At 40.9% G+C, this 19,001-nt stretch overlaps 1 protein-coding gene across 1 annotated transcript in view; it reads right to left on the bottom strand.

The window, feature by feature from the left end:
* Positions 1-131: 131 nt before the first annotated feature.
* LOC306872760 (uncharacterized protein) overlaps positions 132-19,001 on the bottom strand; it is a 21,535-nt gene continuing 2,665 nt past the window's right edge. The window contains exons 2-9 of the mRNA XM_079421525.1: positions 11,108-11,220; positions 10,152-10,227; positions 9,087-9,273; positions 8,769-8,837; positions 4,940-5,883; positions 3,351-4,174; positions 3,063-3,266; positions 132-1,864 (exon numbers count right to left, since the gene is read on the bottom strand). Coding sequence (XP_079277651.1) covers positions 1,614-1,864; positions 3,063-3,266; positions 3,351-4,174; positions 4,940-5,883; positions 8,769-8,837; positions 9,087-9,273; positions 10,152-10,227; positions 11,108-11,220 — 2,668 coding nt within the window. The 3' untranslated portion in view covers positions 132-1,613. The remainder of the gene's footprint in view (positions 1,865-3,062; positions 3,267-3,350; positions 4,175-4,939; positions 5,884-8,768; positions 8,838-9,086; positions 9,274-10,151; positions 10,228-11,107; positions 11,221-19,001) is intronic.

Here is a 19,001-nt window from a genome sequence, read left to right as displayed (position 1 = left end):
ACAATATCAAATTAGATTAGAGTATTTAAAATTGATGCAACACAGAACATCACTAGATTTAAATCTTTGGACAGAAAGGTAAGGATGTAAGGATGATTTTCTATAAGAGCAGCACAAATAAGACCAAGTCTAGAATTACAAACATTTTTTTTTTATTATTATTATTATCCTTTCAGACAACTTAAAAAAAAACACAGACAACACAAAAACAAGCTTGTCTTGCGTACGGTATATTTACATCGTGCTCTCTTTTTTTCTGCAAATATTTACATTCAGTATGTACATGAAGTGGAAATGGAAAAAAACACTTACCACAGTAAGATTTAATAGTAATAACAATACCACTGTTAACAGTAATGACAATATATGTGTGTGTGTTCATATATACATTGCAAAGTTTGAAAGAACAAAGGATAACAAAACAGCAAAGTAGATAGATATATAAAAAGTATAAACTGAGGTGTTACGTGTGGTTATCATGTGTTTCCAATACACGGTTTAAATTTCCATATGGATTTGATGGATGAATACAATGCAAACAAGTGAACTAAACTAATCTGCTCACTCATTCATGTCCATTTCTACAGTACAGGACAGATAGGTGCTTATTTTTCAATGTTAAACAAGCGACAGTACCAAACAGCTAACTTCAATGTAATAATAATAAATCCTCCCTCGTGTTCTTTCAAACCTGTATGACTTTCTTTCATGGAACACAAAAATAGGAATTCTGAAGAATGTTCTGGTGATTTTTGTTCATGTAATTACGATTAATAATGCATAAACATCAAAAGATGGCAGAAATGTCATCCATATGAAACTGTGCACTAGATTATGATGCCATATGATATTTTTATTTGCATTTGGAATTGCAAAAGACAAGTGCATTGAAAAATCATTCAGATTTCTATTGAGTGTTCTACTCAACAAGAAAAGTCACACCGGTTTGACAACATGAACACTGTAAATGAGGACAGAACTATTTAATTACAATCACATAAGGCTTAAAATGGTAGGAACAAAACTTTAAATGAAATGTTTCAGTTCAGGTTGGTTTTCAAAGGGACTTTTGAAAACATTTTTAATGAGCAAAGATGGTAGGCAAAAATGGACTTAGATGACTTTGTTTTTTTATATCCCATTTCTTATGCATATTCCGTCATTTCATGAACAATTATGAAATGGTTAAATGTTCACAAATGTGAATGAAAATGAGGTTTGACTCCCATCAAGGCACAAGTTGCTGAGTCTGCCTGTTTCTCTGTCATTGGAGAGATAGAGGCACAGCCAAAGGGAGAGCAAAGCCATTCAGACTTACAGCTGGTCAAAAATGGTCATCTACTTTTAAGCCAGCAACAGAAAAACTTACTGGTCATCTGCAGGCAGAAAAAATTAGTGTTCTTTCATCATAGTTGGAAAAGTACACAAGTGTGCACTTCTGTCTGCTTCCCAGAGTGGTACCATTTTCCGTTTTACACAAATCACACACAACATCATATCAATTAAAGCATTTGTACTGTGTTTACTGTGACTGTACCATGTCAGTATTTTCCCTCCCTTACTTATCTGCTGTTATTGGATGACTCTTCCGAGCAGCGTGCTGATTCACAGCCTCAGCAGACGGACAGGGCGGGTGGACCCTGTCTCTGCTGGGTTTTCTTGAGCAGCTGTATACGGTTGTGGCAGTAGAATTTCACAGCCCTCCAGTCCCGGTGGTTGGTGACCAGCAGGGGGCAGAGCTCCAGGCAGCGCTCACAGTCCGCTTTAGCCGGCACTCGCAGCTCCATGATGTTTTGCACCAGGTGGGACTCAACAGCTGCCCGCTCTGCCTCAGACCAAGGCCGCTTCAGCACACCACGTTTACCTGAGACAGAGAGGAGAACGTATGTTAATCATTATTCCCGTGTAAACACTGCACTCAGGCTTTCCTGCTCCCTCAGGCCCAAGCGCATACGCTACAAGTTAGCACTGTGCTGAAGGACGCAGGCCTGTAGCTCTGGCCTTATGGCTGACAATAAACACCACAATGTTCCTATTCACATTTTACCAAAGAACTGGCAACTGTATACTTTTGTGATGTAAACATCTACATATATGACATTTATGGGAAATTGCATGCATTGTGCTAAGGTTTAAACCTTTTTTTTTTATCAACACAAACTGTGAATATTGATATGTTAAATGGATTAACCAAGGCCTGTATATTTTGCAATAAAAAGGTTATTGAGGGGTGGAAAATAAATATGATTTCAATCTACATACTGTTTTTTTAAGCATTTAAAAAGATTTGAGCCAGATTTTAAAATAATAATTATTCATTTACATTTTAAGTCATCTTGAGGTACCATTACAAGTTTGCTGAGACTGCCTGATTAAAATGATTGAGCTCAGAATCACTCAAATACAGCATAAAGCATGACAAAGAATTAAAACCTGTAATTCCAATAGCTTTAGACCATGTTAACCTCTTTCTGAATGAAAGCTTGACAACAATATACTTTAATTGGAAATGATGTGCATATAAATAAGGTTAATGGAAATAATACCTTTAGAACTGACAAATACCTATTTGCTACCATATTAGCACGAAAAAAAACAAATGCGTTTGCTATTAGATTAACTGCTGAGGACAAAAAAAAGAAGAAGCAAATTTTAATGTCATAAAAAGTAAAAAATCTGTCCTAATCTAACAGATTGGTCACCATGGCTACACAACAGCAATGTTTACTATCCTTCTCATTACTGAATTTTTTCTCATTATAAAAGGAAGCTGTGTTTTATGGCAAAGACACAAGAGAACAACATGTTATAGGAGTCAATAAATCTCATTTAAATGTATGTTCTTTCCTATTTTTAGATAGTGTAGCTACGTATATGATTTTAATAAAGGTTGCACTTATCAGCCCTTATTTTTTAAATGTTATTAACCCTGGTTTAACTGGTTCATGCTTTGCGCATGTAAACACGGATTATGTCACAATTATCAGTGTTGTCCTCATTTCCTGGACCTGAGTACAAAGAAATATTGTCACACTGTATGACAGTCACACAATCAGACTCACCAGGTTTGGGCTGTCCTGACGCCTTTTTGCGTCCCGCTGAGAGCAGGGAGCTGCTGTTCATCTTCTTGGGCCGGGGAGATTTGCTGTTGCTTGTTGTTTTTTTCATCACAATGGTGGGTGCAGGAGACGCTGCTACTGGTTTCTCTTTACTCTGCTCAACATCTGAGTCCTCTGACAGAGAGTCGGCAGAGTTTCCTGACAACACTGAAAGGGAAGGGTAAGTATGACTGATGAGTCCAATACTCTTTATTTACACCTGCCATGTGCTTGACACAACAACTCACTCACCATCTAACTCCAGACAGATGTGATGTAGACTCATTCCTCGGAACAAGACGCCATCTCTCTCTCCGCATAATACCACCCGACCGATCAGACCCATCAGCCCAGGGTCCTGGCCGATGGTCACACAGCTTTGAGTCACGTGATACTCCTTCTGCAAGAAGCTTTCCAATCGCTGTATGGCAGCCCCATGCTGTCCTTCCTCCTCACCCTCACTTAACAACAGCAGCTGCGTAAGTATCGCCACCTGCCTGCGAAGGCGTGTCTGCGTCAGTGCCCGGGGGTGCCGCGAACCACTGGACCTAGCCAAACTACGTAGTAAGTCTGTCCCTCGCAGGGGAGTGGCTGGCGAATGATACGGCCTGGCAAACACGTAGGGGTTCTGTGGATCGATTCCCACACCGGCACGAGTCTGCAAAAGCATCTCGAGACAGGCTTCTGAGTGTGGTGGGAGGATGAGCGGTTGTACGCGGCCACGTTTCCCTTGGACTCCAACGCGAGGGAGATGAGGGAGGACCATCCGCTCGAAGGGTGAGAGCGAAGCCTCCAGTGGGGTTAGAGTTGGCGGGGCACCAGGTTGCACCGGGATGGGGCACTGGGGTGCGACTCGGGCCTGGTACTCTGAGATTGTCAGTTTGGAGACTTCACATTCACGACGGCGATTGTAAAGGATGAGAAGGGCCAGGCTGGAGTGACAGAGGAGACGCCATGCCTCGGCCGACTGTGGTGAGCGGGAGAGAGAAATAAAGGCTGAGTGCTGCAGCCGCCGCAGGTACAAAACAAGGGAGGAAAGGGAGGAAAGAAGTGGGAGCATGTGGGGACGACGCAAACTGAGAAAAGAGAAAGAGAAAAAGAATTAGATGAATTTAAATTGATATCGATTTTAACAGTGGCTATGTTTACATTAACAACTTTTGTTTTAATTGGACTGAATTCATTCCAATTGATAAATCTGATTCTGAATAAGTAGTATTTACATGAACGCTAAAAGTGATCGGGTTGATATGCCACAAGCTTCAAATCAGAATTGATTTTTTGACATGTGCACACTGCATGGATATAGAGTTTCACGCAGTTTGCGCACAATAACCACCCTCCTACACTGTTTTTTTTTTAAATTTGTTTTAAACAGCAGAATTAATATTTATCCATTTCTGGATAAATGTTATTTATAAACAGCCGTGCTGTGCTGCTTATATTTATTACGCAGTAAAAGCACCCGTCCCACACCCAAAACCAGTCATCTATGGATGAGAATCCAAAACAAGGCCTCCACTTCACAGACACTGAGTGAAAGGAGACTTTTATAATGAACCATTTTTACAACACTTTACTCAAACGGGAAAAGCACGTCATGTGTTACGCTATTTCATGTCATTGCATATGTGCAGTCCTTTTAAGTTTCAGTCTTGATCATATTAGAAAAGGAATAAACCACCCCTTTCAATCCAATCGAAATTTCATTCAGATCGGGCTCAATCGGATCGATTAAGGTGTTTACATGAAGGCTTTTCAGTCTGATTGAGCCAAACAGATTATCTGATTGCATGTAAACATAGCCAGTGAAACGGTTTTTAATATTGTGAATGTCTAACCTTGATAGGTCAGTCTTATCCTCTGCTCCACTTTCTTCTTCTCTACCTCCATTGCCGTCTCTTTCTTCTTTCAAAGGTTCTGACTCCTTAACAAGATCCACAAAGACTGGAGTGGGCAGTTCCTCTTGTTTCATCTTCCCAAAAATGTCTACCTCCTCTTTATCCTTTTTCATTTTTCGTCCTCCTTTTCTCGGAGTAGTAGCAGGAGTAGGTGGGCTCCTCTTTAAGACAGACACGGGGACACCTCCTCTTCTGGGAGGAGTCGCTGGGGCAGGACTTTTGCGAGTAGGGCTAGAGAGGGCAGGGCTCCTTCTGACTGGAGACAAAGAAGAGGAGGGAGGTGACTGTGGTGTTACCACCACCACACCTGGCACTGGAGCCACTTGTAGGCATTGGGACTGTTTGCTCGATGATGGGAGACACGATTGTACACAAGGAGGGTCTCCAGGGGTGCGCGCTTGCTCCAGGGCAGAGCGCACGTCCGGCTGGTGGGCATGGTGTTTTTCCAGATGCCGTGGGAGAGATCGGAAATGACGGCTACAGTAAACACAGCGCTGTTTCTGTGCCATGGTGCTCTGCCCACGACCCACTGACACATTGACACTATTAGCAGCAACTCCTGCAGGCGGCGGGCACTTAAACACAGGTCTGGAGGGAGCAGCGGGCTGCAGTGTGGAGGACGGGAGAGAGTGTGGAAAAGGGGGAGGATGGCCGGGGGTTCGATGAAGTGCTTTTCTTTTAGTATGTGCAGCAGAAGAGGACAGAGCTTTGTGTCTCTTGCGGCGGTGAAGTGTTTGCATGCGTGTCTCTCCATTGGCATCATCCGAGTCGAGGTCTGAATCACTGGGCTCCGAGTGAGACAGAGGAGAAGAGGAAGGAGAGAGAGACCAGGAAGGTGTGAGGTATTCTGATGCAGAAAGTGGAACTGGGCCGGACTCTTCCTCCTAAAGAAAAGAAAAGAAAAGAAAAAAAATCACATGCACTAAGATCTGTTAAAGGGTGGATAATCTGGAAAGCATTGCAATCAAGCTTTACGCTCATTTTACTTCTGTAACATATAAATGACGATTTAAAAAAAAAAATGAAGTGAAGTGACATACTGCCAAGTATGGTGACCAATACTCGGAATTCGTGCTCTGCATTTAACCCATCCAACGTGCACACACACAGCAGTGAACACACACACCGGAGCAGTGGGCAGCCATTTATGCTGCAGCGCCCGGGGAGCAGTTGGGGGTTCGGTGCCTTGCTCAATGGCACCTCAGTCGTGGTATTGAGGGTGGAGAGAGCGCTGGACATTCCCTCCCCCCACCTACAATTCCTGCCGGCCGGAGACTCGAACCCGCAACCTTCGGATTACAAGTCCGACTCTCTAACCATTAGGCCACGACTTCCCCTGTGTCAGGGGAATGTAATGTAATAGGGCAATGTGTTACGTCCGTAAGGACGAATGTTTATTCTTGAATTTGTTTTATTTGTTTACAAGGGTGTGGTTGAATGCTCTGTGTCTGTTTTGCTCTCTCCTTTTTGTTCTCAGGGCAAATCACCACCACCTGAAGCTCGTTTGGGAGAGTGTGCCTGAGACCAAGAGGATATAGGGGCAGTTCAAAGTTTGCTAGGAGACGCACTTCTCTCCTGTTCCAGACTGAACTTTGCTCGTTTTTCATGTAGAGACAATAGTTGTGTATTAGCAGTGGCTAATTGAGTTTCAGCATGATCTGTTGGTGTATATTGTTCCAGGTTGAGATTGAGCAAAAGGTATTGTGGCTCTTTTGTTCAATGTGATTTTAAATACTAGCATGTGTTAAGAGGGATGCTGTAGGGGGGAGAGTGCCTTTCTCTTTTTATATTGCTTTTTACCTCTGATTTTGTACAGCAAGGGAGGTGAGGGAAGTTGGCTGTATTTTTCTTTTTATTTTATTTAAGGTTAGTGAGAGCTCCTTAAATTAGTTGAACTATTTTGTTTGTTATTTTAGGCCTTGCTTTCCCCTGAGTCTTTGCTGCCATCTACATTGTATTTCTTTTCCTGTCTTGTAAATAAAACTCTTTTTTTTATTATTTGTGTATATATACCAACTGGTGTCATCTTCACTTTGAGACAGAGGATTGAAGTGTGTTCTCGCTGTACATTATCCCGTTACTTTTTTTAACTTTGTTATTTCCCCTTTTGACCCCAAAGACACTTAGGGGAACATAACAAATGTAATAACTGAAAGTAAAAAATGTAGGACAGGACTTATTTGTATCCACCTGGAAATGACTAAACACCACCAACACTCATTTTGAAGAGGTTTTTGACCAGAATGTGGAGGCTGAAGGTCCTCAGAAGCATTCAAACAATGATTTTTCTTGTCAATTAACTGCTATTATTGTCTTAAAGGGATAGTTCACCCAAAAATGAAAATTCTATCATTAATTACTCACCCTATGTTGTTCCAAACCCGTAAGACATTCGTTAATTTTTGGAATGCAAATTAAGATATTTTTGATGAAATCTGAGAGCTTTCTGACTCTCCATAGACAGCAAGGGTCTGTGAACTATCTATATGAACTATCCCTTTAACCTTTATTAAACGGTCAATTAACATGTTAATTCTATAGTTTTTTATTTTAAAGGCATTTCGAAAATGACCAGGAACAGAACCCTAAAATAGTGGTTGAACAATCAGTTTAAAGGACACCAACTAAAAAGACACTGAGCAAAAAATACAATGCCAACATGCACTGTGACATATAAGTGACCAGGGTAAATTTTTCATGGCTTTACAGGTTGCTCAATTCCAGGAGGCACACTCAAGATGAATTTACTTCATAAGTATGTCTAATGGTGCGTTCACACCAGACGCGAATGAAGCGTTGAGCGCGAGTGATTTACATGTTAAGTCAATGCAAAGACGCGATTAGACATCCTGCGGTGCGATTCGCGCGAATGAGGCGGCGCGAATGACGCGATTCGCGCGAATGGCGCGGAGCGAATTGAGCGTTTCGAGCGTTTGACGCGCGGAACGCGAGATTCGCGCGAATCGCGCAAGTTGAAAAATCTGAACTTTGGCGGATATTTTGCGCCGCGCCAACCAATCAGGAGCTTGCTCTAGTAGTGACGTGATTAAGAGCGGAGGCAGAAATCAAAACAACAATAAAGGACATCTTATGTTTATCCACTACAGAGACATCAGAGCCAGTGGCAAATGTCAGAAGGACTAGCCGAGGTTATGCTCCTCTCTTCGGCATACATGAGCACGAGCGTCCGGTGATCGCCTGGAGCTCACGGCTCCGAAATCGGCAAAGCACATTTTCAAATAGGGGCTGTTTTTATAAATAAACCGCAGATTTGAGTTTTAAACAACTACATTCTCGGCTGAAATACACACGTCCAGTGTTTCCATAGCACATAAAGGTGATTTTATTTGCCAAATTCTATACATATGCTCTCTGTGGCAGTCATACCTGTGCGCCTGGCAGAAGCCCCGCCCATGATGCGAATTCGCGTCTGTTGTGCAGTGAATTTCACGCGCGAATGAAGCGAATTTCACGCGCGAATGAAGCGAGTAAACCCAAAATGTTCACGCGTCCAACTACGCGCGAATAGCGCGATTTATTCGCACAAGTCGCGTCCGGTGTGAATGCACCATAAGATTACTGGATGAAACTGTGGGAAAATGCAGGAGATATTAGTGTGATGTGGTGCTTATGCTTATGGCACTGATGGCCAGGGGTGCAGCAATCATTTCAGCAGGACAGGATATTCAGAAAGAGGCCTGAAAATGACTGTTGCTTGGTAACTTGGTGCGTCTGTAAGTGTATTCATAAAAATGTAATGTATTTTTACCTTCTTAATGTTGTTCTCGTGGTCCAAGCTGCAATCAAAGCTACTAGGAGGCACAGTGCCATGAAAACCCTGAGAGAGGGATGCGCGACATCATTACAAAAAAAAAAGTCAATCGTGTGACATAAGAGTGGGACTAATAAAGTCCCTCCAAAACTCTCACACATAAACATGAACAAATCAAACACCATGCATATAAACTCACGTCACAAACACATCTAAATAATAAACTTGCAACAATTTGCATATTATTAGTAACACTAAGTGCAAAAGGAGTTTAAAGCACTGAGATGTTCTAGCCATTGTCATGGTTACACTTACCACAGAGTTTTCTCCCCACTCGGTCAAACTGTAATCCACAGTGATCTCCTCCCCCTTTGCGATGTCGCGGATCGCTATGACAATCAGTCGCACTTGATTTCCACAGTGCACTTCACGAATGCGGCAGTTTGGTGATGGGGGGTACGAGACACTCCCCCTCTCTCCGCTAGAGCCCTCCTCACTCACACTGCATGAGAGAAAACTACATCAGACAGCAATACAGCAAACAAAACTGATAGAGAGAGAACCACATCACAGCTGGGAATTCTTGCAGACCTTGTTTTCTAAACCACGAAGCAGCGGACTAATGCATGTCCTGTGCTAAAGCCATGCTATGAATGTCCCGTTTGGTGTGAACTCATAGCATTATTAAGCAGTGGATTTGGATAAATATATCTGAATCACAAACAGGTTGTTTATAATTATTTGATGCTACTTTGTGTATGCTAACATATACTTACTGATATAGATTAAACATCAGCTCTGAAGCCCATATAAGCCTGGCATACATTTCCAACCCAGGACGAACGTCATATATAAATATAAATGTATAATTACAGAACACACTGTTGCCCCCCCCCCCCCACACACTTAATCTTAGATAGATAGATAGATAGATAGATAGATAGATAGATAGATAGATAGATAGATAGATAGATAGATAGATAGATAGATAGATAGATAGATAGATAGATAGATAGATAGATAGATAGATAGATATATTTTTTATATACTATGACGGCACTATTACTAAACACAGCAATAAACAGATACAAACACACACACACACACACACACGTACCATAAGCCCAGCAACACACTATGATAAACACACACAAACACGCACACATTCTCTCACTGGCCCAACGATAATAAACACATTGCAATAAACACACACACACACACACAGACAGCTTGCATTCCAGTAATCCCCCACCTCCATATACACCCAACAGTATCTCCCAACGACACAACAAACACAATTACTTGCTATCTCCTCCTAGCACGCACACACACATGCAGTATCTCCACTCAGACCACACACACACTCAGTCACTCACTCACCAGAGCTGAGCAGATTGTGTTTCATAGTATGGTCCATCAGCAGCAGACACTCTGTGTTTGTCCTCATGACCATCACCTGAAACACATATAATAGGGTCTCACATAGATATTTACACACTTAAGCTGATGATACACGGGGCAACTTTTTGAGCAATGTTGCCATCAACAGGCAACCAGCTGAGACACAGGGCCCACGACTGATCTAAATTATCCAGATAGAAATTTGTTAGCCATTCTTAATGGAAAAGTGCCCAAGCAACATTGCTCAAAAAGTTGCCCCATGTATCATCAGCCTTAAACTGATCTCTGAAACACACATGTATAATGTACTCCAATGATAAGTCATGGTGTTTACTTAGATGAGATATGGCTTATTCGCACTTACACTGATTAAATCAATGGATGTTGGCAAGCAGAAATTCCTGCTTCACTAGAGTATTTAAGAAGACTGAACATGTGACCTCCAACTAAATTAGAGCATTCTGGGAAATGAAGTGTTCTTTCATCTTACATAAATAATTATGTATATATTAAAGATATTTATATATAAAGATTTTCAATATGCATTAAATCTATTATTTAATACTAAAATCTATTATTTAAGGTTTTACATGAAAATTTGAATAACAATTCTTTATGATTCTGTGTGCTTTAATTGGCACTTAAATGGAATCCAACTGGAATTCTCAATTCTAAAGCCCCTACTGCCTTCCTTTTGGTAGCTTCTGCATCGTGGAATAGGCATAAACACCTTTCAGTTGCTCAGATTGGCTCAAATTGCCTACTCTTATTGAAAATGAACTTACTCTGGTCACTTTGTCATCAGTGTCAACAACACTTTAGACTGGCTCCTGATATTTCCCAAACCAGTTCCTCCCTTTTTGATCATTTTCAGTTTTCTTTATTCTTATGTATTAGTTAAAGTAACAAAAAGAAAAACAAAACACACACTTCACCTTTCTCTGGTACATAGCTGTTCTCTGACATGCTCTCCTCTTCATCCTCTGTAGCAAAGACTCTGTCGCACACCTTTACTGGTGTCCCTTTCCTTTTTCTTCCACAGCCACGTCTATGAAACACACACATAAACACACTTTACATTAAATGGACAGACACAAAACATAAATCACAAAGACAGATCAACAGTGTTGTGCAAGTTACTTCCAAACTGTAATACATTATAGATTACTTGTTACTGTTATTTAAAAGTAATTCCTTACCTTGCAATATTACTGTCTCAGAATTGTAATGTGTTACATGACTCCTGTATTACTTTTGAGTTACTTTCACCAAAATATCTACAGAAGTAGAACTTAACATTCTAAAATGACTAAATGTACTAGAGCCCTGCCCTAATGGCAAAGTGTTTATATTTCGTTCCGGCTTTTTATTAAGTTCATTTAGAAAAAACGTTTGGAGCATTTTTTGTTCATTAAATACGTTTTTTCTTCCTTAAAGTAATGACCAAGCGTCCAGCGGCAGACCGGCAGGCTGATCATAGCTTATGTTTGATCAATTTAGCCTTCTCAAATCATCATGACTTGCCTAAAATAAAATCTATAAATATACTAAAACAGTTCAAGCATATAACAATGTCTAAACATTAAACCTAGACAAATGTGCGCTGCATCCAGTTTGTGCGGAGAGTGGAAGCTAAAGCGCAGGACATGGAGGCACCAGCGCAATCAATTGCAATTTTTTTTCAATGGAAACAACTTACGCCGTAATTTTTTGTAATAAAGGTAAGAGTAATACATCATTCGTAACTGTAAAGGGTCTACTTTTATTTGTGTGCACTCACAATGTCAACAAAATGCTGTGATTTTATCTTGAACAGGAGCGCTTCACAAAAATGAACCGAAAGACAGTGAATACATGCTACACAGACATGATAAATATATCTATAGAAAGCTTTAAATTACTACTTAACGAAAGAAATAAAAACAAAAACTATTTAATATAATTGTTATCCGTGAAGATGCACTTCTCTCTAAAGGCGCGTCTAACGAGGAGATGGCGAATCCTTACTATTTCCCCGGACACATTCATGGTGATTACTTTACCTGGGGCTTTTGCTTTATTGGTGTATTTGAATGCAGAACTCTTCAGCTGTGCTCATGTTATTTCCACCAGCGCGGCAATTTTTTTTCCATCAATAATTGATGGATGTCTAAAATATAAAGATAAGGAGAAGCCTAAAACAGGCCCGAGAACCGGCCCGCGTCTGAGCTATGACGTGAATATTGGCCCGAAGCCCGGCCCTAGGGACATAAAAAAGTCGGAGCCCGACTTTAAATTAAATTTTTTTTTTAAATTGGGGGGCTAAAAGTGTGTTGTAACGCAAGCGTTACTGAATATTTACCGAGTAAAATATTACTGAAAATTGATTAGTAATGCCTTACACTACTGCGTTACAGAAAAAAGTAATCCGTTACTGTAATGCATTACTTTTGTAACGCGTTACTCCCAACACTGCAGATCAATAACCTGGACACGTCAGTGGATCGATGGAAATAACAGCACAAATCTTGTTCAATTTTGCTTACGTTTATGAACAAAAAACGTGAGGCAAGAAAATATGTTTAATTAAGACTTGTTTAAAGCAGCTGTTACTAAAAATAGCGCTACCTATACAATTAATCTTCTATACCTTAACTAAATGAAGCCTGTCAACTGATCTGAATCATAATGTGTCAAGCACATGAGAAATATAATGTGCTGCTCATCTTTGCAAACACCACTAATTAATCCACAGCGCATTCACTCTCCTTCAAGAGGAAGAATCAGTTTGGTGGAATCTATGTGTACGGATTCTAACATAACACTGATCTAGAGCCAGTTTTACTCACAATATAATCATTAAAGCTCCAACAGAGAGTAACTGACCACATAAGAGTGTGTGTGTGTGTGTGTGAACTGCCATTAATAGAGCTGTGTATGAAAGCCAAAGCTCCGCTTTCCACAGATGCAACTGTGAATGCTTAATTAGACAAGTGTAGAGATGTGCAGTCTCTTGGTTACAGATGTGTTCAGCGTGTGTGTGTGTGTGTGTGTGCGCCTGACGTATTCATTGAGCTGTGATAAGTCTTGCCGACTGGATATTGATCTGGCCGACCCTCCATCTGGACCCAAGAGCATATGTTTGCGTGTCTTTGTGTGCACGCAGGCAGGCAGATTCATGTGTTCATCCCTCCATCCACCATTTCAGGTCAGCTTTATAAAGAACTGTCATATAGATGATTACAAAGACAAGTCTGTGGAACTTAATCAGAGTAGATGGGAGTATTAAACTGATTTAAATGAAATGAGGTTGTGTGTAGAAGTACAAACTCTTCAATGAGTTGTAATGCTGTGTGCCTTGGTGTTGATTGTTCAGCAGATGAAACACTGAAAATGTGACTTTCTGTTTATTTACTGTGTATTACTATGTTCTATTTATTGACAATTATTAAACCAATTCATATGAAAGCCACAGTAACTAAAGACCTCCTGCTCCATTCACTTCCATTCATACACCTACAAATGTGAGAAAATTAAATGCGCAAGCTCATCCGAAGTAATTTTGTCTTGAACTTTGGCACACGGATGACAAAAGATGAAGTCTGGCGAACTCTAACCTGTGAATTTGCATAATGAAAGACATTTAACCAATAAAGCAGTGGTTCTCCACTTTGTCCGAGACAATACTCAATGACCTTCCTGTTCTAGGCTGATATGTACCTCTGGAACTTTTGTTTTACAAAAAATTAAAATATACTGTATATAAACTGCGGGCATCAGGGAGCCGTTATTAATATGCGGGGCGTTGAAATCACTTATGAACGCATGCTTGTTTTTTTACTTTCACTTTTGAAATTCACGATCACACATATGGAGCAGCACTCGGAAGTACTTGCCACACATTTTAAAAGATTATGCTAGATGTTTGTCAGTGGTGCTCAGGATCTGCAAATCATTTGCCATCATCCTATCAGTCATCTCTCCTTACTCTGTTTATGTGGTAAGTGAAATGTTATGCACTGTAATGTAACAGGCTACCACTAGCAAGCAACCGACCATGTCCCTTTAGTCGCTCCGTAGAACGCGACGTTATTTGTTTTCCGCGTCTTTCTGAATACGGATTCAGCCACACCTCTAACCCAGTCAGGGGTATCTGTGGTCCGCAGAGAGCTCTTATATGACATCGTCCCAAGTTACTGTAACCGTTATATGCTACACAAGTCTACAGTGTGCGCGTGAGACAATGTGTTCTTCTGTTGTCTTTGACAACTTTTAGGTGCGTTGGCAGCTCCACCCTCTGCTTACATGAATGAGTCACCATCGCATCAGCACTATATTCTATAAATTTTTTTACGACAAATCGCACAACCTATATTCTATAATTAAATCAATTAATTGAATATTCGAAAATCTTGACCCATCCCTAAAGCCTATATGCTTATCCTCTAGGTTCATTATTTAAAATGAAAATGTGAACAAAAATAAAAGCAATTAACTGTGTTATTATAATTCAAATATGAAAATTAAAATGATGGGTAATAATAGATTATGACACAATTTTTACGACCCTGTCCATCAAAATGACGGACAATGTTAAAGTCTAACGCAACCTCTGGCATAGAGATATATGAAGCACAGCTCACACAGAATTCACAATGACCAACTTGAAGAACTTGAAATCTGTGTGGGGAAATGTGACCGCTCCGTAAACGTCACAGATTAACCTCTTGGCTGAATTCAAAGAACACACAAGTGATGTGTCCAATGAGGCTAGCGAGATTTCAGTCATCAGGCCCAACACTCTCTTACTCTAGCCTCAGGCCATGGCACCGTCCTTATTGTCGAACCCTAACACACATGCTCATTTTCTCTTCTTTTATTGCAATTCAGTGGTTTACTGGTGCGTTTCCAAAGTCAACCGTGAGAACATCTTCCACAAGTTCCACTGAGATCCATTTGAATAACAGTCAGTGTTTTCTGTGGACATACTCCTGTCCAGCCCGTCAGTAAATCTGATTACACACACTTGTGTAACTCATTCTCCAAGTCAATACACCGCAAAACGGACATGCTTTTAATCCCTCCTTATTCCACAAGCCAAAATCTGTTTCCCTTTCGTTCATTTGTGTATCTCGACTTGTTTATCTCTCTTTTTTCCTCTTTCCCTCACACGCAAAATCCCATTCCACTCAAAACAACACACAAACAAGTCCAATCAGAAATGCACATGTGCAAGCAGAAAGACACACATATGCACAAGAACACATAAACACACACCTCTCTTTAGAAGTCCACAACTGCACACACACACACACACATACACACACACACACCATCCCCCCAGTAGTACACACATGTATGTGTTCATGCACATGCAAACACACCCTTCCCTTTAAAAGCCTTCATACACACACATACACTCACACACAAATATCCTCTCTTCAGCTGAGCTCACATGCACACACACACTCACCCCTCCTCCATCTCAAGCTCACATGCAGGCACGCACACACACACACACACACACACAAGCTCACTATAGAGCACACACACTCTCTCACTCACGCTCTCTCAAATAACCAAGCCGGAGTCTCATATTCTCTGTCTCTCTCAGACAAACACACACACACACACACACATGCGTACATAAACACGTACGCAAAGTCTGCAGCAAATGCATTCTCTCTGAAGATACTCACACACACACACACACACACACACACCATTTTCCTATCTGTCTTTCTCTCCCTCACACACGTTTGAATAATGTAAACATACACATGCAGGCTCTCAGTCTGAAGACATGCACACACTCACGCAAACCACACACACATGCGCGCACACACACACACACACACACACACACACACACAGCCTTTGTTGAAAACACTCTCTGTCTTATTCATTCTCACAAATAAATCACACACACACACAATCTACAGTCTTCCTCCTCAAACATATAACATATCCACCTACACACACTGCATGTTCACACACACATACACACACACAAACACACACAGAGACACACACACAGACACACAAACTCTCTTCCTCTTTCATAAACAAAGTAGATGCATAAACACTCCCTCACTTCCAACACACACACACACACACTCTTCTGTCTTTCACAGAAACAGATTCACACACTCACAGTCTCTTTAGTCCTCTCTCTCTCTCTCTCTCTCTCTCTCTCACACACACACACACCCTGGCTCTTGCATGCAAACACACACACACACACACACACACACACACCCGCCCTCTCTCTCTGCCTCTAGAGCACAAACACACTCACCCTCCCCTCCACAGTGAGCCACTAGAACAAACATGCGCGCACACACACACACACACACACACACACACACACACGTTGGTTTTTGTGGTTTATGGGGACTCTCCATAGGCGTAATGGTTTTTATACTGAAGAAACTGTGTGTGCTATTGCCCTACACCAACCCTACACCTAAACTTAGCCCTCACAGGAGACTTTGTGCATTTTTAGATTTTCTAAAAAAACCACCATTTAGTATGTTTTTTAAGCCTTTTGAATTACGGGGACATAGGCAGTGTCCTCATAAACCACCTTCATATTGTAATACCTCTGTCATACCCATGTCATTATACAAATTTGTGTCCTCATAAACCACATAAACATGCACACACACACACACACACACAGCCCTAAATACACATAAAACACACAATTTCTCTCACAGTTCCACACAAACACATTCTCTTTTCCTTTATCTGTCTCTCACACACTCTCTCTTACACACACACACACACACACACACACCCGCCTCTCTGCTTCATGAGCACACATACACTCACCCTCCCCTACCATCCTCACTCAACCACACATACACACACACACCTAGGACACACACAAGCCTAAACACACACTCACACAAACACACACACACACACACACACACGCATAGTCTTCTCTCTGTTTCCAAGACACACACTCTCCCTCCCCTTCTCTTTCAGTTTCAAACCTGCAAGCATGCGCACACACACTCACACGCGCACACACACACACACACACACACACACACACATTTCCTCACCATTTTCCCTTCTCTCTGCCTCTCACGCACACACACACTCCCTCCCCTCTTCTGCTCCTCTCTCGTTCTGTCTCTCTCAGACACACACACACACACACACTAGCCTTTGCCTTGCTCACACGCACACACACTGCCTCGCTTCTCCCTCTCTCACACACACACTCCACTCGCTCCCTCCCCTTCGCTTTTCGTCACAACATACTCTCTCTGTCTTTCTCTTAAACAGACACACTTTTTTGGCTCACAAATCTGTCACTCAAACAACTAATTTTCACACAACATCAAAAATTACTCACTTATAACATGCGGGCACACTAAGATTGGATTATTCCTACTCTACCACACCTAACCAACTGTCCATCACTTCAGATCTTGTTAATATCTCAGTTCTCCAAGAGAGCATTGAGATTAAACGGAGAATATACTCAAGTCTCCTATAGTTATTTTTTTAACTACAAACACTTTAGTCAAAGGAAATTGTACCAGTTTTTGTAAATCGGAGTGTGATTGTAGATTGGCATTGTTCAACATGTATATGCTTTAAAGGGATAGTTCAACTAAAAATGTAAATTTGGTCAAAATGTCATGTCAGTTATAACCCGTATGACTTTCTTTCTTCTGCGGAGCACTGCTAGGGTCAACACAACATTGGACCTCACTGACTTTCATTGCATGAAATTTTTTTTTTTCAAAATTGCTTTTTTGGGGTTCCACTGAAAAAAGTAAGTCATACAGATTTGAATCGACATGAGGATAAGTAAAAACTGAATTTTAATTTTCCTTCTGCTTTGTCCTTGTGTTCCAAATGACAGAGGTGGCATGCAACAAAAGCAAGGCATACTACCAGTTTGTATCAAGTATTCAATTACACATTGTATCTTGTATAATCGTACTGACAAATTAAGGGTCTGTTCACAGAACATGGTTTTGTATTCCACATTCCTGCGCTTCCATTGTTTTTCTAGTAAAGGTGCTAGATGGACAACTTTGACCAGTACGCTTGCCTCTTCCACAGCATCTCACATATAACACGGTGTTCTAAAAATGCAGCAGTTCAATTAAAATAAATATTTTTTTAAAAAATGCATCTCCACTCTTTAGTTTTTTACTAAACACAAAAACCAGCCCCAAGACTGTCACTCGACTCCGCAAAAACCTGCGGTACCTCAATCATAACTGCACATGTGAACACACTTGAAGTCTGCAATGAAATTATCAATATGATATCAAACATTTTTCATGAAATTCTTGAAGTTCAGACAATCAGATCTGAGCTATCTGCATTAATTTTGTAGCTCTGTATTCTTGCTGTATTTCAACAATTGTCTTGTAAATTTTCATTTGTCTATTTTTACTTCTCTTTTGGATAATTAGAGACATATTAGACAATGTTAATATCTCGATTAAACAAATCCATTATGTCTCCTAAACTGTGAAAGAGCACCTCTGAGCAATGAAAAATTCCTCTGAATCAGCTCAGAGTTAATTTGAAAACCCCTCCGTTCAGGTTTTTCTTTCAAACTGCTTCAGTGAAGCTGTCTCACTCTCTTTCAATAGATATATATACGCTTCACACACAATGTATCTGCCCTCTGTCTCTCTCTATGAATACATGTATTTCTCACTCTCTCACAAACACACACACACTACCTGTTCATCCAGCTCTCCCTTCCAAACACAATCAACAAATACACACACACTTCCAGTTATCCACTGGCTTTATACTTTACACACACGTCCCAGTGATTACACATAAACACTCACTGACCCAAACACT

The sequence above is a fragment of the Barbus barbus genome (genome assembly GCF_936440315.1).
Source record: "Barbus barbus genome assembly, chromosome: 7".
Classification (NCBI taxonomy): Eukaryota; Metazoa; Chordata; class Actinopteri; order Cypriniformes; family Cyprinidae; genus Barbus; species Barbus barbus.
The sequence above is the reverse complement of the archived record's forward strand: the minus strand, read 5'-3'. Positions and strand labels throughout refer to the sequence as shown.